General features: G+C 39.2%; 1 protein-coding gene across 5 annotated transcripts in view; it reads right to left on the bottom strand.

Annotated features, from left to right (window-relative positions):
• Positions 1–26,191, bottom strand: part of C5H8orf34 (chromosome 5 C8orf34 homolog) — a 375,498-nt gene that overhangs the window by 207,471 nt on the left and 141,836 nt on the right. For all 5 annotated transcript variants that reach the window (XM_028864575.2, XM_028864570.2, XM_028864569.2 and 2 more), the window contains 2 exons: positions 19,442–19,614; positions 7,116–7,282 (listed from right to left, as the gene is read on the bottom strand). In XM_028864575.2, coding sequence (XP_028720408.1) covers positions 7,116–7,282; positions 19,442–19,614 — 340 coding nt within the window. The remainder of the gene's footprint in view (positions 1–7,115; positions 7,283–19,441; positions 19,615–26,191) is intronic.

The following is a 26,191-nucleotide window of genomic DNA, read 5'->3' as shown; positions in this document are numbered from 1 at the left end:
GTGCTCTTAACTGAAGAGCTATCTTTCCAGCCCCAGTTAAAGATTTTCTAAATTTGCTCCTGCATCCCTTTTTTATTCTTTCCCATGCTTTGTCTTTGCTAGTGTGGACCTCTGAATATGCACAAAATAATTTTGTTTTCCTCCTATAAATCATACATTATAGGGGAAAAATAAGTCTAGCAATCTCCTCTGCATAAACAAGTGTCAGACGTCACGGCCCCTGCTTACATCTCCACATTTCAAGTGTAAGCAGTTGTGCTCGAAGCTGGCAGATGGCAGGTGTGTTTGAGGTCACCTTTGGGGTTTGGGTGCCTTTCTATCTGAGCTTTTCATTGTGCTGTAAAAACGCCAGCTTTTGCTATGAGTAGGCATTGTCCCATCGTTAAAAAAGCACACATTTTTTTTCTGCCTCCAGTTAAATGGACACAGGTTACAGAAGAGAACATTGGGAGGAGAGTTTTGTACATAAATCCATGCCTTTTTTCCCCCTCAGTATTCCTGTCAGCTGTGACAGAAGAGGAATGTGTCACTTTTCCAGAGTATCTTGTTATCTCATGCCTTGCCTGCAGAGTAGGGAGGGCACATGGTGTCACCAGCATTGGAAAACTAATTGCTTGCAGTTCAGAAATTAGCAAAAGTTTAAAAATAAAAATATAAAAGCAAACATGGCAAAAGTAGCAGGAGGTAGCCTGAAAAAGGATTTGGGCTTTAGGATTGGGGCACAGGTCTCTGATCATGTCACCTACACCACATCACACGGTGGCACACACGTCACAAAATGCTAGTTGAAAAGCCACTTATGTAAAAGTACACTTATGAAAAACACAAACACCGTCACTGGTAGGTGTCAAACCATCAGGATTTTAGTCTATGCAATCAATATGTACTAAACAAAACTACACACAAATAACTAAAAACAGTTTTCTCCGAACAATGGAATTTTCACCTGAGGTACAATGAACACTGTAAACAATTTGTCCTTGTGTTTAGAATTTGTTTGCTAACTATTAACTTTTTTTCTATTGGATCGGATGTGTTTTACTATGGATTTTTTTTTTTACATGCAGAAATAAAGTGCAGTATTTCTTGTCACATGCCATACAAGTAATATCAGGTGATTGATATATGTGTGTGTGTGTGTGTGTTTGTGTGTGAATGTATATATATATATATATATATATATATATATATATATATATATTTGGTGGCACCTTGTAGTATATTTATTTAAAGAGAAATCTCCACCTGCAATATATATTCACTACTATTAGCAAAAACTCTGATATCTTTGAAAAGAAACAAAAAAATAAAGACTGAAGAGAATGAAGCATGAATAAAATTTCAAACCCAAAACAAATTAATCTAGACAGTAACAAAAAGGGATGGGAGTAATGAAGACAAAGAAATAATCTTGGGTTTTAATATGATGAAGTACAATCAGAAAGAAATCCTTTTTTTGAGGTTCATGCTAGAATGATGTCTCTACAGTTGCTCTCAAGCGGAAGCATTCACACTTCCAGTGCACCCGTACAGTGGAAGGGCAGCAAGAAGGCTGATGAGATGATAGCAACTGGGTAGCCAAAGCTTGTCAGCAAGACCTGTTTCCAGATGTGACTTTAAATGAGTGCGATGACTCAGAAACCTCTGTTTCCTGATCTATGGCTGTAAGGATTGACAACTGAATCTCCTCATTTACTGTATATAACTTTTCTATTAAGGTTCTTAATGAATTCAAAAAGTTGCCTGGAATGGAATCTACTGTGGTGGGGAAGGCATTCTTATTGAGTAAAATCTGATTCATGAGCTGGATTCAAACCTGATGAGCAAAATCCTGGGTGTGGGGAATGCTACAGTCTTGTTTAAAGGTGAACCCTTGGCGATTCACAAGCAAACCAAACCTTGAAAATAGGCACCTGTGCTGGGCGGTGGTGGCACAGGTCTTTAATCCCAGCACTCAGGAGGCAGAGCCAGATGATCTCTGTGAGTTCAAGGCAGCCTGGTCTACAGAGCGAGATCCAGGACAGGCACCAAAACTACACAGAGAAACCCTGTCTTGAAAAACAAACAAAAAAGAAGGAAGGAAGGAAGGAAGGAAGGAAGGAAGGAAGGAAGGAAGGAAGGAAGGAAGGAAGGAAGGAAGGAAGGAAGGAAGGAAGGAAGAAAGGAGAAAGGAAGAAAGGAAGAAAGAAAAGAAAGAAAGAAAGAAAGAAAGAAAGGAAGGAAGGAAGGAAGGAAGGAAGGAAGGAAGGAAGGAAGGAAGGAAGGAAGGAAGGAAGAAAGAAAGGAAGGAAGGAAGAAAGAAAGAAAGAAAGGAAGAAAGGAGAAAGGAAGAAAGGAAGAAAGGAAGAAAGAAAAGAAAATAGGCACCCCCAATCCAGACTCGTATATTTGTTCAAATTTGAAGTATTAGAAGCATTCAACTCACTCTGTAAGTGATAGAGACACCCTTAAGAACTAAACCTGTTAAAACTGGATGAATGGCTTTAGAGATGGAACATGACCAGATGGATTTCCCACAATATCCACCCTTATCTCTAAACTCAAGATCAAATAACTTTTTAAAGTTAAATATAAGATGTGATGTTCCTCATATTGTGAGTTATTCTCACCCAGCAGCTGCACAGTTTGCCATATGAAAGCATTGCTGGAATATATGTCCTAAAATGGCATTATAACTGAAAGAGTTAAGCATGGGATTCAAGTCCTTGGACCACACAGTGACTGCTTGCATGGCATTTGCATGGACAATGATGACATGGAAGCCATTCGAAGAAGTTCCAGTTCAGAAGCACAGATGCCAGCACGGGAGCAGAGGCATTCAGAGCTTCTATTTGGCATGTGACAGGATGTCTTAGGTCTCCAGTTGCACTGATTGAGTTAGTGAACTTGTAAAAATCTATCTGCAGGTTCTCTATAAGTTTTGGTTAATTGTGGTGATCAGCTGCAGAATAATAAATGGAATTTTTTAGACTATCATATAGGTGAAGATAAAACCTACTTGGATTAAGAAAGTTTTATTAAACATTTAACTTCTGAGTGTTTTAAAGTATTTATTCTTAAAATACTTGCTATTTGGATATTTTATCTATAATGGTCACTAATTTACATTAGTTTGCTTTTGGATACTATATTGAATGAACTAATATTTTAAGCAATCTTCTAGGTAATATTGAAACACCCAGTGGTTTAATGTTTGAAAGTCCTCAGAATTTTTATAAAGAATCATTTTCATGAAAATACTGGTTTATTTTAAAGTGACAAGTTAGCTGCTGTTCTGATGTGTCAAATAATCAGTTCTATACGGAAACAAAATCGAAGAGGCTTGTGTTGATGGTCCCTTCCGTTTCTGACTAGTTTGCAGATATTAAGTCATTAAAGTACAGGTTTGTAGGTAAGGAATTTATAAGACATTTAGGATCTCTTTCTTCTAATTCTCACACCACAGTGACAACATCCATTTCTCATCAGATGCAATACCCATTCTTACTTACTTTGTAAACATAGGACATTTCTGATGGAAAAAAGCCTCCAATTTAACCAAACACATGACAGTGGATGTTTATCTTTCAAAAAGCTTATCACAAAATGCAAAAGCATAAGCTCAAAGAGCATTGCACCTTAATGAGTCCCTCCAGTAAATTCATTTTATTTTTCACTAATGAGTTAATTTATTTGGTAAGATATTGGGTCCCTAGAAACTGCATTCAGCAAGGAATGCCATTTTAGTTATACTTGATTATTTATCTTAAAACAAGTAAAATATGCTTATGACAACCTTGTTTATTTAAGACAATGTAGAATTGGATTTAATTTTAAATTTGTATAATCTTCAGCTAAAGCTGGAAAATATAACTAAGTGTGATTAATGGCTTTAGCATCTCTAGAATATGATTTTTAGATAGCTCCTTCAGCACCAAACTTAAGAAAGCCTAAAATACATTATAAGTAATAGTCCAAACTAAAGTGTGTAAAAAAGTGGTTGCGCCTTTTAATTCTCAGTTTGTTTTGTTTTTAATGGGTACAAAATCAGTACAAACTATGTAGAAAACATTCAAACAAACATTGCTGTTACAGTTATAACATGATGATAAAGATATGTAATGCAGGGGGAATGGGCTAAATGTCCATTCACACAGCTAAAAGTCCTTCAACAGTTCCTTAAGTTCCCCTTGAGGATAAAAGAAGACAATCCACAGAAGCTCTGGGAAACGTATCTGGTCTTCCATCATTTTTTAAAAACTCTTGATTTTACCATATGTTTAGGAAATGTCATGTATTCATAAAGAGTTTCTATTGACTTTGATTATTATGTGCCAATATAACCACCAAAAATAATTGAGAATCTCTTACATTTGTGATGGAAAACTTTATCATTTGAGGTAAGTTGGAAGGTATTTTTAATCAACATTTTGTATATCTAGAACCACTTTCAGAGATAGTTAAAATTGGTGTCTGTTTAAAACTCCAGGTTCAGATACTTCATTCTCTAATAGATAATATTTACTTCATAAGGATTCATTTCTATACTATAAATTTATAAGTAGGGTTTAAAGTAGTCTCATAGAAAATTAACATAAAATTGATCCTAACATATATTTTCACATGCCAAATATATTTACAAAATAAATTCACAGACATACAATTAAGCAACTGTGAATATGTAATCAGCATATATTAACAACACTACATTTCAATAAAGACAACAAGAATTAGTTTTATTTATATCTACTACTTTCACTAAAAGATTTCCTCCTTAAGCCAACCAATTTTATTGACGGATAATTCATTTTTATATTAATATTGGCTAAAAACCATATATTTTACTTATCAATTCACAATTACAGATAAGTTCCCATGCATGATAGATACATTTTCAGCTAATTTTATCATAGCATAGATAATGATAAATTAAACCCTTAAAAGCATATTACAGTAAACTCATTCTATCACATATTTTAGATTCCCACAAGACATTTTAAACACAGTATCTGTTGCATCTTAACAATGATTCTATGCACTAAGTCTTGATTTCACATGAATTTTCAAGACATTAACATTGTGTTTTCTTCAGATGTATACAATCACATTTTTCTCTGGAATCATTTCCCAAACCAGAGAAATTGCACGTGGCAGTATTGAAGGCTAGTGCTGTGTGCTTGAACATTGCATTCTGTCACAAGGAGCTCACATAGAGATCAGTGTCACCATCAGCCACCAGGCCTGAGCTGTGTGAGATCACACAGTGAAAGCGTCCACTATTCTTTACCATTAAACCTGGTCAGAACGCAAGCTAAATATCTACAGTGAGAAGATGAATTAATGACAGCCAGTTGTTAAAGGCTTAGTACGAGGGAGACTCCCCACTCCAACCCTCTGGTCTTCAGCTTAGAAAGCTAGAAATTTCTGAAGAGAACAGGGGAGTTCTAGAGACAATTGGCATGAAGCAGACACATGAGCCTTTGGAAGAGTCCCTTGATCATCTCTTCCACTGTCACTGACCAGCAGGGGAGCCATTTACAGGAACAGTCACCAAAGACAAAATACCTATGTGAACCAGCCCCCAGGGGGCTCCGGCTCCACTTCTCAAGTTTACACCTCCTTGTCCCCAGGACTCAGCAGAGGAACTAGCTTTTTTAAAACAAGCTTGCCAGGATCCCTGCCCCCACTTCTGCACTGGGAGTCACCACTATGCACCACTGTGATAACACGGGCAAAGAACAAGGCGGACGTGATGAGTTTACATTTTTCAACTGACTGCAAAATTCCTACAAACAGAAAAGATTTTGTTTTATGACCTTAGATCAAAGTCCTGTGTAGTGAGTGGAAGATGGATGAAAGTGCCATGGTAACATCTAGAAGCTCTTCCACGTTTATGATTGTAAGTGGGGAAATAAGACTTGATTGCTTAAACGAAAACAAAGCCCAATGTCATCTAATGAAAAGGGTCATAGTCTCCTTGATTTTAGATTCATGGTAGCTAGCAGACGGTTAGAAAAGATCTTCAACTCTGCCATCATCTACTGGACAACACCTTTGCAGCTGTTTGCATGGAGACCTACAATTTATTATAGAAAACAATTTACTGCCATCAATACTTAATTCCTAGAAATATGGTCTAAAAATTCAAATAAAGTACCTTTTCTGTGCACACATATTCTGTATGTAATCACATTATTTATTCTCCTTTCAGTTTAAATATAATGGTATGTTGTTATGGAAGCATATACAAATTGCTTTAATTAATTCTCTATAATAGAATAGCTAGTACCAATCAATTAAAAACACACCATTTTTACATTTGAATTACTTGCAAAGCAAACTTCATGTTCTTCTTTTGTAAAAATGATTTTCCAGCCAGGCATGGTGGCTCATGCCTTTAATTCCAGCACTCTGGAGGCAGAGGTGGGTAGGTCTTTAAGTTCCAGGCCAGCCTGGTCCACAGAGATAGTTCCAAAACAGCCAGGACTACACAGAGAAACCTTGCCTCAAAAAAAATGATTTTTCAAAATGAGTTTCAATTAAGAATTTATATATGTAAACTTCTATTGGAACAGGATCACATACTTGAATCACAAAAAAAAAAACTATATAAAGAAAACAATATCTACAACATGAATGAGGTTTTGGGAAGGTGATGAGTCTCAGAAGATTTTGAAATCTATGCAAAGCTTCCTATCATGTATGAAAAGCATCAAACACTACTTTACTATTGACATCTTTCAGTTTTATGATATTTCCCTAAAGCAACCTTACATTCACAGGGGCTTGTTAGGAAGAGGGTGTATTTTATAGACAATAGGTGTAATCAAGAAAATAAAACAGACAGATTTGCATTTTATCACAACTGCACACAGAATAAAGCTCGGTGAAGTCAGAGTATAGAGTGCTGCACACAAAGCACATAGTACAGTCTAGGGAGTGTTTCACATGCTTCCATGGGTTCAGCTTAGTTCTTACATGCAACTTCATAAAGGTCCAAGGGAAGGAAAGTGGATGTGAAAGGGCTCCCTTTGCCTTAGACAAAACTATTGAGAATGTTTGAAACCCTCGGTTCCTGCACACTTTTACAATGCCAGAAAAGAGGAGAAAGAGAAATTATTAATTTGTAAAATTACCCAGCAACTCCATTGCATCGTCTTCATTGTCGATGTCTTCCTCTATTACAGATGGTGTGGGGCTGTGGGTGGACTCGAAGGAATCCTGGGAAAGCATCGCAGCCAGAAGTTTCTTATGCTGCTGCTGCTGCTGTTTCAATCCTTTAGTCTTGGGCTCCATCTTTAAGCTGAAAAAATAATTGACGTGTTACCTGTGGTCTGTAATGAAAATCTACTAACCTAACACACTCTCCTTCCACTACTGTGTCACATAAACATATTGCACATTACTTGTTTTCCCCCAGGATAATGGAAATAGCATGTTTCTGAGACATCCTTTGTACTTAATTCTTCCCCCAGTGTGGAGGATGCAAACTCTTGCCCCTACAACAGGAAGTACTTTTTCTGATTGCTGCCATGTGCCTCAGACTCATATTTAATAGCTTTTCTGATCCAGTAGGAGCTAGAAAGTCTAAATTATTCCCTGATTTCTACAACAAGTGTATGTCAAGTCGGACACAAGTGTTGGAGTATTGATGGCATTTTTGTTTTATTCATTATAATCAAAACTAGTGAGGATAACCTACCACTTCCACTCATATTTTCTGTTTTTTCTTTCCTCCCTCCTGATGTTCTATGACTCTCTCTTGTCACTTCCTCTGTGTGAAGAATATCATTCACTCTTACCTTACGGCAACTTCTGTTGGACACAGTTTCACTAGCTGTATGGCCAACAGTCATTTACTTTTGATGCTTCCCTTCGCTTTCATATTTTTTAGATGAAAAATCCTTTGCCATTCTAATGATTGTTCCCCTAATGGCTGTTTGATACTTATCTCTGCCTGCCTTTCAGATTTCTTCTTTCAGAGCCGACGGGATGCCTCACCAGTTAAGAATACTTGCAGCTCTTACAAAGGAGCAGGGTTCAGTTCCCAGCCTCTACATGACAGTTCAGAAGTTCCAGCACCTTCTTCTGGCCTCTGTGGGCACTAGGCACACATGTGGTACATATATATATATATATATATATATATATATATATATATATATATTGAGATATATATATATTGAGATATATATATATATATCTCAAACACTCACACACATAAAATGAAAATAACAATTTTCATTTAGAAAGATTCCTTCCTTGATGCTGGTTTCTAGATGTTTACCTAAGATGTGCCTTTGTGTAAAAAGCCTGGGGGTTATCCCACCTGGCTTTCCTCAGTTTCTAGCTGTTCAGTAAGTTTTCAGCTGTCACTCTTATTACCCTTTCTTTTTGGAACTTGATAAGAATTTTAGATCTTTTCTTATTTACCCACAGGTCACTGAAGCTGTATCATATGTATGTGTGTGTGCCTGAGAGCATGTCTGTGCAACACATACATGCAGGTACACACAGAAGCCAGAAGAGGGCATTGGTTCCCCTGAAACTTGAGGCACAGGTGGCTGTGAGCAGCCTGATGTGAGAACTGAGCCCAGGTCCCCTGCAAGAACAGCAAATGCTCTTAACCTCGGAGCAGCATCTCCCAACCCTGTATCATATATTTTTTTTCAATCTATTTCCTCTCTCGCTTGTTCAGAACAGGCCAATTCAATAGATCTGCTACCATAGTCTGTAATTCTGTCATCTGTCATCTCGGCCCTGCCACCAGATTTACACTATTTTTATTTCAGAGAATTCTCCTGTGAGTACTATAATTTTCATGACATTGCTATAATCTGTGTTTATTATTATTATTTTCTATGTATTATTACCAAAGAATTGGCAATTACTTATGAAATCATTTTTATGGTGATTGCTTTAATTTCTTCCCAGGTAATTCTACCACCTGTGTTACCTCAGGCAAGTATCGATTGACTTTCAATACTCAGGCTGTGGTTATTATGGTTTGGAGTATGAATGGTATTTTATAACATTGTGTCCTGTGTGATTGGACTATTAGTTAGGACACTGTGTGCCCTATGCAGTTCTTGTAATTTATAGGGCAGTCCCTTGTGTTACTGAACTATTTTGAAGTCCAATAACAATTTAAGTGACAGACCGTTGCTCTGCGGTTCTATCTAGTGTTGGTTGTAACTCCTGCTGGTCCCTCCTAGTGTCTGATGAGGATATACTCAGGCTGATGAACTGATGCCTCTAGGTAAATGAACAGTGTCAGACTGTGGGGACACAAAGCTTTCCTCTGCTCAAGCTATGCTGTCAGAGATCCCTCTCAGTGATATCTGAAATAACGTCGTGCATATATGCAGATGAGAAAGATCTGGAGAGGAAATTATGAAATGAACAAAAGAAGTTAATATTGTGTGGTGATATTGTGTTCTCCAAAATATTGTGCACCCTAATAAACTTGTCTGGGGTCAGAGAACAGAACAGCCATAATATTAAACATAGAGATTAGGCAGTGGTAGCACACGCCTTTAATCCTAGCATTCCAAAGGCAGAGATCCATCTGGATCTCTGTGAGTTCAAGGCCACACTGGAAACAGCCAGGCATGGTAACAAGAGCCTTTAATCCCAGGAAGTGATGGCAGAAAGCAGAAAGGTATTCAAGGTGTGAGGACCAGGAACTAGAGCCTGGTTAAGTTGTTAGGCTTTTGAGCAGCAGTTCAGCTGAGAGGCATCTAGTCTGAGAAAACAGGATCAGCTGAGGAATTGGTGAGGTGAGAAAGTTGTGGCTTGTTCTGCTTCTCTGATCTTCCAGCTTTAACCCAATACCTAGCTCCGGGTTTGATTTTATTAATAAGACCTTTTAAGATTCCTGCTACATCGTTGTGCTAGGTTAGTGAGATTGAGAATCTATGACCAAGTCGGAGACTTGAGGTAGTTCACTCCCCTACCACAGAAGAAAGCAGAAGACTTGGACACAGAAAAACCAGGAATCAGGAACTGCAATTTCTTTTTTTCCATTAAATAAGGTGCAGCTTCATCACTTCAGAAAAAAAGCGGGGGGAGACAAGGGTTGGGTATTTGGGGAGAGAGGAAGTGGTATAATGCTGTGGTTACGGAGGACAGATGTAAAACAGAGCAGGTGTAAGTGGAGCCGCATTGGCAGGACCAGCATATTTGGGGTTTGAGCACTCATGGTCCAGAGGCCCTGGCCAGTGTGGCAAATGTTCTCCAACCTCTGCTGATCCCATCTCAGAGCAGAAAGGAGCTGCGTGTCCACAAGGCAGAACGTTGTCAAGAATGGAGGGTTTGTATGAATGAGAATTGTTGAGACCAAGGTTGGAAAAAGCACAGGGACAAATAATCAAACGAATGGAAACACGAACTATGAACCAATGGCTGAGGGGCCCCCAAATGGATCAGGCCCTCTGAATAGGTGAGACAGTTGATTGACTTGATCTGTTTGGGAGGCATCCAGGCAGTGGGACTGGGTTCTGTGCTCAGTGCATGAGTTGGCTGTTTGAAACCTGGGGCTTGTGCAGGGACGCTTGGCTCGGCCTGAGAGGAGGGGACTGGACCTGCCTGGACTGAGTCTACCAGGTTGAACTCAATCCTCAGGGGAGTCTTTGCCATGGAGGAGATGGGAATGGGGGGTCAGCTGGGGAGAAGGCAGGGGGAGGAGGGAGAACAAGGGAATCCGTGGCTGATATGTAAAATTAAATTAAATTATAAAATAAAAAAAATATTTTTTTTAAAAAAAAGAATGGAAGAGTTCTCTCTCTGTCTCTCTCTGTCTCTCTGTCTCTGTCTCTGTCTCTGTCTCTGTCTCTGTCTCTCTCTCTCTCTCTCTCTCTCTCTCTCTCTTTCTCTCTCTCTCCAGATCAGGATAAAGCTCTCAGCTACTGCTCCCACATCTTTCCTGTCTGCTTCCTTCTATACTGGTCATGAACTAACCCTCTAAAACTGTAAGCAAGCCCCAGAGGACTGTTCTCAGTCATGGGCTGTGACCAAGCTAGATAAAGAGAAGAATGAGGAACGGGGTGAATGAGAAGCAAATGGTGCATTTGGGGTTCCAGTTTCAGTTGGGTACCAGAGAGAATGAAATAGAAGGCCAGGAGATAATGAGGGGGAGGTTGAAGAACCTGAAGTAATATTAAAATTCCAGATGATGATGACAAGATCTAAGAAATTATGGAGGGAGTGAATGGGTGAAAGGGAAAAATTCAAAAACAGTGAGACAAGAAAGGAAATGGGAGGCTAGGCTTGGAGTGGAACTCCTTCTGCTGCCTGTTCCATCAAGTCAGGCAGAGGGCGGAAAACGATGTGCTCAGGGGAAGACTGACATGAGGGTTGCCTAAATGATTGCTATGAGAAGATGTTGGGTAGATGTAAAGAGTATGAAGAGTGTGGTTTGTGGGATTCCTACGTCATGTTTGGAAGAAAAATGTGCTACAAAAAAAGAAAAGAGGATTGTTTTAGGGAGAAGGCAACGGGCAAGGATTATAAGCCGAGATTACACCTCCTTTTCCTCCAGCACCATAGCCTAAGAACGAAGGGGGTGGAAAGAATGTCATGCTCCAGACAGCCAGGAAGTGCAGAGTGGTGGGTGGGATGAGAAGAAAGGATGGTGGGTCTTCCTAAGAACACTGGAGGTTCCACACTTTCACCCCCTTCCTAAGAACACTGGAGGCTCCACACATTCACCCCCTTCCTAAGAACACTGGAGGCTCCACACATTCACCCCCTTCCTAAGAACACTGGAGGTTCCACACTTTCACCCCCTTCCTAAGAACACTGGAGGTTCCACACATTCACCCCCTTCCTAAGAACACTGGAGGTTCCACACTTTCACCCCCTTCCTAAGAACACTGGAGGTTCCACACTTTCACCCCCTTCCTAAGAACACTGGAGGCTCCACACATTCACCCCCCTTCCTAAGAACACTGGAGGCTCCACACATTCACCCCCTTCCTAAGAACACTGGAGGCTCCACACATTCACCCCCTTCCTAAGAACACTCCACACATTCACCCCCTTCCTAAGAACACTGGAGGCTCCACACATTCACCCCCTTCCTAAGAACACTGGAGGCTCCACAGATTCACCCCCTTCCTAAGAACACTGGAGGCTCCACACATTCACCCCCCTTCCTAAGAACACTGGAGGCTCCACACATTCACCCCCTTCCTAAGAACACTGGAGGCTCCACACATTCACCCCCTTCCTAAGAACACTGGAGGCTCCACACATTCACCCCTTCCTAAGAACACTGGAGGCTCCACAGATTCACCCCCTTCCTAAGAACACTGGAGGCTCCACACATTCACCCCCTTCCTAAGAACACTGGAGGTTCCACACATTCACCCCCTTCCTAAGAACACTGGAGGCTCCACACATTCACCCCCCTCCTAAGAACACTGGAGGTTCCACACATTCACCCCCTTCCTAAGAACACTGGAGGTTCCACACATTCACCCCCTTCCTAAGAACACTGGAGGCTCCACACATTCACCCCCTTCCTAAGAACACTGGAGGTTCCGCATGCATTCACCCCAGTCTCTCTCTTTTTTTTTTTCTGAAGCTAAAAATTTTGGGGCTTGTGAGGTTTCTAGAATTCTTTTCCAAAGAATAGATGAGCAGCTAAACATTGAAGAGGACATTTAGTTAAAGACTGGCTGGCACAGCCACTTACTTCCCAGTTCCAGTCTGGGACCAAGGTAAACCTCTATGGGATTTGGTTACTTCTTTTACCCACTGTTCCATCATGCCTACCCCAAATTTTTATCTTCAAATGCCTTCAATTGTGAACTTTGGTGTTACCTCTGACATGTGCTTTATGGATTTCTTTCATGTCCAGAAAAGCCCACACCTGACCATCTTTGTTTTTGAAGTTTGTGTATGAAAGAGTTACCCCTTACTCTTTATCTTATCATATTCTTACTCTTTATCCTGATCTACCACCACACAGTATGCAGTATGACTTGAATTTATGGTGCTCATATATATATGTATATATATATATATACAGCTGTTGACTTCCTTCCTTCCTTCCTTCCTTCCTTCCTTCCTTCCTTCCTTCCTCCCTCCCTCCCTCCCTCCCTCCCTTTCTTATGTATACAGTGTTCTGCCTGCACATATGCCTTGGCCAGAAGAGGGCACCAGATCACATTACAGATGGTTGTGAGCCATCATGTGGTTGCTGGGAATCGAACTCAGGACCTCTGGAAGAACAGCCAGTGCTCTTAACCTCTGAGCCATCTCTCCAGCCCCTAGCTGTTGACTTTCTATGGAAGGCAAAAATTCCAGGCTTTGTGCACTGAACATCAAAATCAATCTGAGCTTTAAGAAAGGAAAACTTAATAGAAAGATCATTTAGCTTTAATATTTAAAGTTTAATTCCAAGTTGTGGGTTTTCTATTACTTTTATTGAATATTTACATTATAATAACAATTCTCATTTAATGAAGCTAGTTTACTGGATCTACAATATTTATTGAGTTTATCCTTGTTTTAATTAGATGGTTCAGCTTTAAAGGAACTGATTGTTTTCAAGGCTTGATGAGCCTGTTTACTAATTCCCCGTTAAAATCTATCAACTCATTTTAAGAAAGTAGTCAGACAACTATAGCAGATTCTAATTAGGATGACTTAAAATGAGATTATATAGGCTTATTAAACTCAATTTTTGTTTATACTTACATGACAAATGTGTGATTATAATAACGCTAAGAGTCATTTTGATTTGCATTTCCCTGATGGCTAAGGATGTTGAACATCTCCTTAAGTGTTTCTCTGCTATTCAAGATTCTTCTGCTGAAAATTCTCTGTTTAGGTCTGTATACCATTTTTAATTGGATTATTTGGGCTTTTATGTCTAGTTTTTTGAGTTCTTTATATAGTTTAGAGATCAGTTCTCTGTCAGATATGGAGTTAGTGAAGATTTTTCCCATTCTGAAGGCTGCCATTTTGTCCTATTGACAGTGTCCTTGGCCTTACAGAAGTATTTCAGATTCTGGAGGTCCCACTTAATAACTGTCGATCTTAGTGTCTGTGCCACTGGTGTTCTGTTCAGGAAGTTGTCTCCTATGTCAATGTGTTCAAGGCTATTCCCTACTTTCTCTTCTATCATGTTCAATGTTACTGGATTAATGTTGAAGTCTTTGCTCCACTTGGACTTGAGTTTTGTACAGGATGATAGATATGGATCTATTTGCATTCTTCTACCTGCCAACATCCAGTTATGCCAGCACCATTTGTTGAAGTTTTTTTTTTTTTTTAATCCATTGTATAAGTTTTGGCTTCTTTGTCAAAAATTGGGTGTCCATAGGTTTGTGGATTTATGTCTGGGTCTTCAGTTCAATTCCATTGATCGGCCTTTCTGTTTGTATGTCAATACTGTTCTGTGAGATTCCATTTTACACCTGTCAGAATGGCTAAGATCAAAAACACAAATGACAGTTTATGCTAGAGAGAATGTGGAGCAAGAGGAACACTCCTCCATTGCTGGTGGAAGTGCAAACTTGTGCAGCTACTTTGGAAATCAATATGGTGGTTTCTCAGAAAACTGGGAATTAATCTACCTCAAGATCCAGATATACTACTCTTGGGCATATACCCAAAGGATGCTCAATCACACCACAAGGACACTTGCTTAACTATGCTCAGAGTAGCTTAAATTGTAATAGCCCAAACCTGGAAATAATGTAGAGGCTCCTTGACCAAAGAATGGGTAAAGAAAATAAAGTACATTTACACAATGGAGTTTTACTCAGCTGCCAAAGACAATGATATCAAGACATTTTAAGGCAAATGGATGAAACTAGAAAAAAAACACCTTTAGTGAGGTAACCCAGACCCAGAAAGATAAATATAGTATATACTCACTTATAAGTAGATATTAGCTATAGAGAATAACCATGTTACAATCCACAGACTCAGAGAGATTAGGGAACAAAGAGAGCCCAAGGTAGGATGCATGGAACTCCCTGGGAAGGAGAAATAGAAGAAATCTGCTGGGTGGATAGAGATGGGAACTTGAGAGATCAGGTTGGGAGTGGATGGAAGGGGAGAGTACTGAAATAGATTACTGGAAGGTGGGGCATTTGGGGGTCAGGAAGAAACCTGATGCAAGGGAAATTCCCAATAATCTACAAGGATGACCCCAGGTAAGACTCCTAGCAATAGTAGATATGTAGCCTGAACTGGTCATCTCCTATAATCAGATTGGTGACTACCCCAATTATCATGAGAAAGCCTTCACTAGTAAGTGGTGGAAACTGGTGCAGAAACCCACAACCACACATTTGGCTGAGCTCAGGGAAACCTGCTGAAGAGAGGAAGGAAGAATTATAGGAGCCAGAAGAGTCGAGGACATCACAACAAAACCCACAGAAACAACTAACCCAGCTCATAGGAACTGACAGCCTGGGAGCCTGCATGGGACCGACCTAGGCACTGTGCATACATGTGATAGATGTGTAGCTTGACCTTCTTGTGAGACTCCTAACAATAGGAACAAGGGCTATCTCTAACACTTTTGCTGGCTTTCGGGAACCTATTCTTCATACTGGATTGCCTTGCCCAGCCTGAACAAGAGGTGGATGCTTAGTCTGAGGCTACTTGATATACCATGCTTTGTTGATATTCATGGGAGGCCTACCCCTTTTTGAACAGAAACAGAGGAGGAATGGATAGGGATGGGGGGGGGTAGTGGAGGGAATGTGATGAGAGGAGACTGTCGACAATAATAAATAAATAAATAAATAAATAAATAAATAAATAAATAAATAAATAAATAAATAAAAACTCTAAATGTTCACTGGGTACATATGCTTTCCCAATAACTAGTTAGGCAAGTTATAGAATTAGCAAGCTATAAACAATCATGAGAAGTCTTTACTCATTCCCTAACATCTCCTGCCCCAGAACAGCTCTCTCCCACCCTTCTGTCCTTATTTGGATGCTTTCATATCTTTCTTGAGCTCTCTTAATTTTTAATTTAAGAATTCAATAAAGAAGAGTCAGGAAAATATCTTCCATCATAACCATACACCATTTTGAATGTAATATTACAAGATCCACATATGTCTTGAGACTCACCCAAGGACCATCAAGGTCCATGATCTTAACGCTGGTGTCTCAATGCTACTCTATTAGTTTATCTGCCTGTCCTTACAACTACCTTAACTGTAACCAGCATTTAATACTTTAGTTGTCAGCCCTACATGACATAAGCTGTTGACTTTTTTATATAATGTACTGGAGGTGCATAAAGAAAAAAGTTAAGCTAAGGAATGTTGTTTCTAATAAAAGCTCTAAGAAAATATTTTAGGTAAGTTTCTATCCATAAGACTTCCAAGGTTTGGTTTGTCATTAATAGAATTCTCTAGTCTAGTGGTGAGGTCTAGTTTGTTATGTATCTGTTGTTCAGCATAAAAGCAAAAGTTGTCTATATGCTAGATATTGCAATAACAGCCACTCAGACAAGACTTCTTTTTTCTTTTCTTTTCTATAGGAAAGGCCAAGTTAGAGCAATGGACCAAAAATAAAAACAGATTGTCGACAATGTTTCTTGTGAATAAGCTCTGCTTAGCATGGGCCTAGTGATAGCCCACACCTCCTACACTCATGTAACAGATATTTATCGAAAATAGCTATGTGCCAGCCTTGGTGAGAAAAGAAAAGTGAATGGAATAAAGCTTGAAAATCAAATTTTCTTTGAGCAGTTTGGAATATCATTATGCTTTAAATCTCAACATACAAGATTGATGTTATAGCATATGCTTTACTATTTAATGACAGTGGCTAATTCTACAATTATACACTAGAACATTTAAAACTTTATCTCCAGTGTTTCTTATTCATTCAGATGCTGTTTGAGCCCCAGCATAAATTTAGAAATCCTGTTTTGAAATTGCAGATAGGAGAAATGCAGTTTGTAACCTGAGTTACCAATGTTTTCTACGTTTGATTTCTACATATATGAATTTGTTTCTGAATTGATTGAAATATAGCCAGGACTTTGTTACCTTTTCAATTCACAAGTAGCATCTCACTTCATATTTTAAACACAGAGTGAAGTGAGACCGAGATGACTTATTAGGACATAAGGACAAATATTTGAGAAATGTCTGCATGAACTGTTCAAGAGATCCATCTAGGATTGAGAATTTCAGGAGAATAAGAGCTCACTGAGTGAGGAAGCAGAAAGAGGTACTAACATTTGCAATAAATAACTCTGGATATTTTTATGAATAAATGAAAGCAAGATGGAAGTTGACGTTTCTTTATTTGGCATTTAAGAATTAAAGATCTACTAAGGAATAAAGATAAATGTCTACTGAGTTGCATAAGCCTGGCATTAGAGACACAACGACCTTCATTGACAGGTGAAATTGATCTGGCATTTCCCAGAAGAAAAATGGTCTTTCAGAAATGGCTTGATTCTTCTTTCAGGGCACTTCAAGTATTTCAATAATTTAAGGTTATTTCTCATGGAAATGGAATCAATTTTCTCTAAACCTGGAGCACATTAATAAGTATTCTGAACTTTTTCCCCTTAAGCCAAGTGGTAAGTGAGAGCCAAGCAACCTTGAAAGCTATTACATTAAAGAAAACATAGTTTTCGCTACTTGAGAAAAAATAGCTATTGGTACATTTAACATAGGAAATACAAAGTTCCTGTGGCTATAATGTTCAGAGAAAACGCCTTTCATGGGGACCCACTAATAGCAGTCACAGGGACTTAGGGTTCTGCCACCTTTTCATTCATCAATATTTAAATGCATTTATCCATGTTTCATAATTCTAGCCTCTCATAATGATTTGCACCCCAGCTTCCTTGACTTGCCCATTTTCTGATTTAAGTTGTACTTCTTAGGGTAGTGTGATCCCAAAACAGTAATGATGAATATGCTTTATCTAATAAACATGATTTCACATCTCCAAGTTACTCTACCTCAGTACTAGGATGCTTACTGCAGATGTCCTGCCACCACTCTGGGAACCAGAGTCTGAGTAAAATTAGAGTTATATGTAAGGGTGCTTTGAATGAGATGTCCCCCATAAGCTCATATATTTGAATGTTTGGTTCCCAGTTGATGGACTGTTTGGGAAGAATTATGAGGCATGCCCTTGTTAGATGAGGTGTGTTATTGGGGGTGGGATTTGGGGATTCAAAGTCCATGCCAGGCCCAGTTTGGCTCTCTCCCTGCCTACTACCTGCTTCCTGTTGCCTGCATACCATGATGTAAGCTTTTAGCTACTGTTCCATCATCAGACCTGCCTGCCATCATGCTCCCTACCATGATGATCATGGACTAACCCTCTGAAACTGTAAGCAAGCCACCAGTTAAATCAGTGATTCTCAACCTGTGAGCCACAACCATCAGAAAAACACATAAATCCAATGGTTTGAAGAACTCCCAACCATAAATTTATTTTCATTGCTACTTCCTAACTTATTTTGCTACTGAGCGATGTCTTAGTTCCTAAGACCATCAGAAATATGTGTTTTGTGATGGTCGTGACCCACTGGCTAAGCACCACTGATTTAAGTGCTTTCATCTAAATGCTGCTATGGTCATGTTGTCCCTTCACAGCAATAGAACAGGAATGAAAACATTGTACTTTAAAGTTCCTAAAAACATTATAGCTTAGAAATTAAACCCAAAAAACATAATAATTATATACAACCACAGTTATCATCTGTAAGCTTAAATGTTTGTAGCAAAACCTTTTCTCTATAGTTCACCTTAACTATAGCTCTTAATTCTTATCCACTTAGTAGTTCTTTTCTTCCCTAATGATTTCATCTTCCTAGCACCTTCGAGTCTCGCTCACCCAACTCTTAACCCACTGCCCAGTGTTATAGCTGGTGTTCACTGACAGCTTAAAACCTTGAACTTTACGTCTCTGCTTGGTGCTATTAACAACGAAAGGGAATTTAAGTAAGAAAGAAAAAAATCAAAACACAAACCCAGGTGTGATACTCAGAGTTAGAGCCCTTGCCTTGTATTCTACCAAGTCCTAAGTCCAAGCGCAGGACTGCCCAGAGAAGAAGAGCCTTCAAGGACAAAATCTAAATAACACACTGTTGTTGTTGTTTTAACTACAGTTTTGTTCGTTTATTTATTAGCTTAATGCGTATGTGTTTTTGTGTGGATGCACTTGAGTTTTCATGCTCATTTCACACGTGTATGGAGGGCAGAGGACAATCTGAGGGAGTTTTTCCTTCATCTTCACTCTATAAGGCTGCCTTGTTTTAAAGAGAGTAAATCATTACTTCTTTTTGATGAATCTAATCTATTTTTAGGACATATTATGGAATGAAAATCTAGTTAATTTTTTTAGTCATATGCAGAGTCTAACAATTTTCTTTATGAAAAGAACAAAATCGTGTACTAGGTTTATTTCTTGTAATCTCCTAACAGCGATTCACCAAGGAGGTCCTCCTCACCTTCCTGCCGGGCTGGAGCCGCTGTCTTCGCTTTCCCATGGGTCGTTCTTACTCCTTGGAACCGGGGGCTGCAGCATTTCAGCTGCCAAGGGATCAGCATCGTTTTCTGCTCTGCCAATCCACTCCCCAATCACGCGGGGTCTCAGAAGAGAGGAATTGAAAGCCACTGTCTCCTGCAAGTACAAAAATAAAAGGTGCTGCTTGAGATGACCTTTTCTTGTTAACTGATAACAGGAAAATAACGTTGCCCAGTGTTTGGATTCACTGGAACCAAAATGTCCTCTCTCTTCTCGCTGTTCAAGCTCCAATGCCTTCTTCTGTGACTTAGGCTAATTCCTGAGATCACCGTGATTAACTGTCTAGGAGTGAAATCTTGGATTCCGATTCTCGGGGCTGTATGGGTTCAAAGAAAGGGAGAGTGGGGCTGGCGTTCTTGGTGGAGGGACAGAGGAGGCTGCAAGGCCCACGGTGTGCAAGCATGTTTCACCACAACTGGGAAAAGTGAGTTACCGGTCTTATGGGAACGAGCTGCAGCCAGAAGACATTACTATGAGGATGGAGGGTAGGAAGGATGCGTTTCTCCCACTGTGATGCATTCTGTACTTTCAGGGAAGCAATAGAAATAGGAAAATACCCAGGACAAATAGATCGGATTAGCTGAAAACATGCTGGTCTCTTTTCATACACTTGAAGTGAGACAACTCACTTACCAATTTGCTATGATATAGCCAAGAAAATATGTAACTACTATAAATACTTTAAGTTGGAAAAAAGTAGTTATAAAGGAATATCTATATGATATAATTTTTGTCTGAAGGCTCATGTGGACTTAAATTCATTGTTTGATTCATAATTCACTCATCTATTCATTCACTGGTTTTTCCTAAGGCCTAGTATGTGTTAAGAACTGCCTGCTGTGCTGGGAAAAGCAACAGCAATAAGGAACAGCTTTTAATAATGGTTTTGTCTAAAAGGAGAGACTGTAGGTTACTTTAATATCTTGCTTGGCATTTCCTTGTCTTTTCAATATTCCGTTATAAATATATACTGTACAGTGCAGGAAATGTCCTGATTTGAGAAACACATTCTGCTTAAATCTCCTTTACTGGAAACTTTCCCTATTAGGAGAATTTTGAACAACTCTTCAGAAATTCAGACCTGGTGTCCTGTGCCTTTATAATTCACAAAATATCATGCAAATGTATTGCAAAATATAGTAAATACAATATTTAAATATACAGATATAATAAAATCACAATACTTCAAGCAATACATAATCGTTTAGATACTATCTTAAAAATCAAGACCATATAAAATGTTCCTTAGAATATATTAAAATAACATTTCTTTGAGTTACAAGAAAAAGACTGGGCGTTGATTAAATGTTATTAATTAATTTGGTTTACACAATGGGGCGGAATAGACACAGGTTTTCATTGCTATCGGCTCCCAGGCACATGAGAACTGGTAACTTGCTTTCGCAAAACAAGTGGCCGCGGAAACCGTAAATGAAAAGATGAAACAGAACTTAAGATCTGGCAAGATCAAGATGCCGAGAGCAGCAGAGACTGCAAAATAACCCTTTGGTTGCTCACTGGGAAGTTAAATGAAGTGATAGACATCATTGCCGTTGGAAAGTGGAGCACGCAGAGGGCATAAGTGGCGTGATAGTGGGGATGGTTAACTCCAGCCGGCACAGAAATTTAGTGAGAAATAGCTGGCCGTCAGGGCAACGGGGAGAGCCACACACGGGCTCAGGGCAGTTGGGAAGTCACTGTTGTACAGGATAGAAATGGGACTTGATCACTGACTTGTACTTCTCTGAATATGCGAAGCTCTTTCTTCGGTGATGTTGATAAAAGGATGGAAGAAACAAGTACTACTTCTTTAAAAAATATTTTGTCATTGAAAATTCTTGAATTTAGTCTGTTCATGTGCAACAGATTGCAGAAACAGATTTTTGTGTGTATTTTGTTTAGATTGCTCAGTAAATGTATTTCTATGTATATATCTTTCTCAAAGTGTTTTAATAAAGTAAACTATTCTCAATAGTACATAACCACACAACAGTAAATAAAAATCAAATATATTTAAACACACACACACACACACACACACACACACACACACACACACACGGGGATCGGGGTTTGACTGTGTAGAACTGACTGTCCTGGAACTCTCATTGTAGACCAGGTTAGCCTGAACTCACAGAGGCTTGCCTGCCTCTGCCTCCCAGGTGCTGCAATTATAAGCATGTGCCACCACATCCAACTAAAATGTATACTAATGACACAAAATCTCTTGAAACCTTTCTTAGGTTAATAGATACATTTCACTTAAACACCTGAAGGATGATCTTTGGAAATGTGAATTCTGTAGAAACGGAAAACCACGAGTCCCTCTATCCCCTCCAGAACTGAGGTCCCCAAACAGTGCCTAAATTCAACAGCAAAAGCATTCCTAGTCAAAGAGCACCCCCCCACACACAGGTGGACTTGGTTTTGCCCATTAGCAAGAAGTCACACATTTAGAAAGTAGCTGTTCCACCCATACCTACTCTTCCAGGAATACGCTCTCTAAAGTATACCCCACAATTACTTCAACTGCTCTTATAAGTTGGGCTCTTGCCAGGCTTATGATTTTAAATGTCCCCTAAAATCTGTGTGATGGAGACTTTGTCGCCAGCCTGGGAGGCTTCCTTAAGAGCGTGGGTCTGTTGGGAGGACGCTGGGCCATGTGAGTGTACTCTTGAAGTGGATATTGGAACCTTGCTCTCATCTCCCACTCCTGCCCTCAGACACCACGAAGGACTCAGTTCACTCCTCTGTGCACCCTCCATCATGAAGCTCTGTCTTGCCATGGGCCCGAGCAATGGGGTCAATTGACCATCAGCTAAAAGCTTTTGACTGCACAGCCAAAATAAATGATGAACATCCAAATATTTTAAGAAATGTGAAATCTCTAAAGAGTTCTGAGTTATGATTAGAAGGTACCCAGTGAGAGTATAAAATAGGAAACATAACCCTGTACTGGGTCTGTTTGATTTCCTTTTGGAGTAATAATCATCAAAGTAGGAATCAGTGTAGCTTCAAAGTGGATAGAGAAAGGGTTAATTCTGTCACTGTAAATGTTATAACAACAACAACAAACACCTAAAACTTCCACTAAAACTGGTATTGAGATAAAGTGGGGCTTTTTTTTGTGAATTAGAGACTCTTTTGAGGGGAGAGTTTTGACTCACTGTTAATAGAAAGATGGTAAAGCAGTGAGGGGCAGCAGAAGAGACATTTAAACTGCTGCTGCTGTTCTAATTTGGTATAAAACGGTAAGGGAGTGAATCACTAGGCTGTGGGAAGTGGAATTCCATGGTGGAGTTTGGCAAGTCAAGGTAAGGGACAGTATGAACGTGCGAACAATATTTCTGAGCATCGTAGGAGCTCAGGGTTTAGAACGCTATGTGTCCAAGAAGGACAATGAGAACTCTTGCCACTCAGAAGCTTCACGGCTGCGGAAAACTGGGCCATAACTAGAAGTGAGAGGATGCAGGAAATCCCTGCACAAAATCCACTAAGTGTTTGACTTGATCACAATCTAAAACAGCTATGCATGATGAACTAATTCAGATATTAAACCTGAATAAGAAATAAAGGACATACTGTTGGCACAAAGGTAAAAGAATTTTCCCACTCACTCGTCCCTCAGCAGAGAATAGTTAAGACATCTTGTTTCAGTCCTTAATGGAATTTATTTATACATGCATTTTTTCTCTAAAACTTTAAGTCACATTCACTGAAAAAAAAAAAAGCAACCTGGAACATTCTATGTTTTACTAGTCACCCTGTTAAGCCATCATATGAATAATACAAAGGAAAGTCACTTTTATTGTTTGTTTCAGAACATATTTACTAAAATGTTAATGGCTGTCAAGTTTTATTTCTACATTTTTGCTGCTCTGTTTGCACATACTTTATATAGCATCAATTATAAATGGAATACAAGAACCCATGATGGCTCCAGTTTATACCACGGTAAGACGGCTCACTCTGGGAAGTTATTTGAAAACAAACATGCCACCCTTTCTGATTTCCATTTGTTCACATTTCCAGGGTATAGATGTGCCATGCCTTACTGAACATAATTACACAAGGCAACTGGGGAAGGGAGGGAAAAGGGGAAGTTTGAAGACCAACAATCAAATGAGTAAGGGGGCGGGGAGGATCAATTCTCAGAGCTCAGATTCCATCCCCTATACAACTTTCTTACATGTGCTTTGCAGAGAATTGAACTGTGTGGTCACATACACTTAACATTTGTGCATGTGTACAATATCCAGCCATCTCCATGGCAACTTCCCTTGTCTCAGTCATTTCCAGTCCATCCCCTCTGCTCATCTTGTTTGTTTACAATATTTACTGTCTCCTTACTTTTATCTATTTATATTGATTGATTGATTGATTGATTGATTGATTGATTGAATCAGTGTCTCACTATAAGCTCTGACTGGCCTGGAACTTGCTATGTATATCAGGCTGTCCTCAAACTCATAGAGATGCTTCTGCCTCTGCCTCTTTCTTGAATGTTTGGCTTAAAATTATGACCCACCATGATGAACTTACCTGTCTCTTTAAAGTGATCTCATTCTGTAAAAGTTCACTTTCTTCTCTGATGAACTTTGGTTTTCTTGTACATCTTTTGTTATAGTTTCTGCTTGATCAACAAATGGCCTAACTTCTAACTCTAGCTAGCAGAATAACTGTTACAGCTGTTGAACATGTTTCTATATTTATCTATTTAGTCTGGTTTTTCTGAAAGCACCCTGTTTTCCAAATATACAACAACACTAGATGAAATGCAATAACGTTTTAAATGCAAATTTCAGAGAAAGGAGCTCTGGGAAATGATGGGAATGTTTCCCAAAGGAAAAGTTCCTGTTTAGGAAATAAAGTGGGAGCTAAAGGAGAATCTGCCATAGGCCTTTCAGGAGCTGCCAAGAAACGGACAACCTTAGACCTTAAGGGTCCTTAGTGTGGGGGACCAATTTCAACGACCCCAATCTTTAATCTCCCTGTGTCCCTATTTTTATCATGTGGCTTTTGAGTATCTCAAATAAAGGCAAAATATAGTTTCTCCCACATATGATTTGCTTAGACCAATGATGAGGACAGAAATGATCATATCAGGTACAAGCAAACCTAGCCCCCCAGAGGCCTTTCCTGTCACATTGAGTCTCCTGCATGTCGACCATCACCATGAGAAAGACATGCCGATGATAGATACTCCAGGATTCTTGGAGGTATGTGACCAGCTCTGATTCACCTCAGGTAAACCTACTTTAAAGAACTTGACAGACACACAGACATCCTCCAGACACATGCAAGAGTTAAATCATAGTCCCTGGAACGATTCTATCTAGAAACCAGCATAATTCAGCTTAATCCCAAAGAAGCAAGAGAGAGAAATATGCTATTAAACTACCAAGTTATGGTGAAAATTGTTACCTACAACCAACTGAGAGGTAGCATTATTAAATAAAAGATCAAGTTACTTGCTATTGGAATATATAGTGGCAGGTGGAGACTTAAAGTGGTAAGGAAATAATAAGAAGCTGAGAAAATGGGCACCAGTATTATATGGTGTTCAAATGGTTGGTCAAACTACCATCTTACAAGACAGAAATTATATCTAATAGACTTTCAAAATTGAGTATGGAATTCTTTAGGGAAAATATTGTCATCATCATCAATTTATGTCTAATCTCGTGCAAGTTGTTTCAAGAAGATGGACAGAGAAAACGTTGAGTGTGGGCAAATTTATCACTACCACGTTTCCAGATGCCCAAAGATCTTATATGAATTGAAGTTCTCACCAAATGTTAAACTTAGGCCCTTTTCAGATAAACAAAGCCCGAGAGTAAAGAAATGCTAAGGATATGACTATAAGTCCCTTTATTAAAAATATCTGAAAATTAAGACAATGTTAATTAAAGGTGATGTTTCCTAACACCTCGTGGTCATTATATCCACAAAGAAGCAACCATGAAAAGATTTAGGGATATAAATGTGGCACAAGGAAGGAGGTGTGATAAGATATGGGTAACCTTCTATTTGGCACAGATGGAATTAAAAGAAAAAAAATACTCTGTTTGGAATGGAGGAAACTGAGATTGTTTGTGATGTAAACTATAGATCCATTTTCCTGCGGTGAGGAAGCAAGTGGAAAAAATTGCTCAGTGGCATCTTTTACTACATTCTCCTAAGGTTCATAAGTCAAGAAGAAACTCCACAAGGGGAAGCCAAGACCTATAAGCAATAGGTTGGACTGCCAGGGAGTCCAGTCCCCACAACCTAGGCACAGGTAGGAGTCTGCATCCTAGGGTGCCACCAAATAGTGACTCCACACCGCTCATCATTTCTTTTCCCCACACCAGCCCTATCATGCAATGGAAACAAAGAAATAAAACTGTCATCATTCATATGTATTTATTTTATAAGGAAAAATCAAGAACTTTCAGAGACAAGTGTAAGTTAACATGTGGTTTTCTTATAAACTGATCAAATGTCAGCTGAATTGATGACGAGAATGTTCATGGAGTGACTCAGAAATGTGAAGGTGCCAATTCTCCCACACACATCTAAGTAAGGCACTCTATGAGCCAAACCTACCACAGTAACAAAAAAATTGGCAGATAGGCCAATGGAATCAAGCAATGTGTCCAGATGAACATTGTTCAATAAATGATTCTAGGAA

The sequence above is a fragment of the Peromyscus leucopus genome, chromosome 5 (assembly GCF_004664715.2).
Source record: "Peromyscus leucopus breed LL Stock chromosome 5, UCI_PerLeu_2.1, whole genome shotgun sequence".
Taxonomy (NCBI): domain Eukaryota; kingdom Metazoa; phylum Chordata; class Mammalia; order Rodentia; family Cricetidae; genus Peromyscus; species Peromyscus leucopus.
This window is presented reverse-complemented; position numbering and strand designations above follow the sequence as displayed.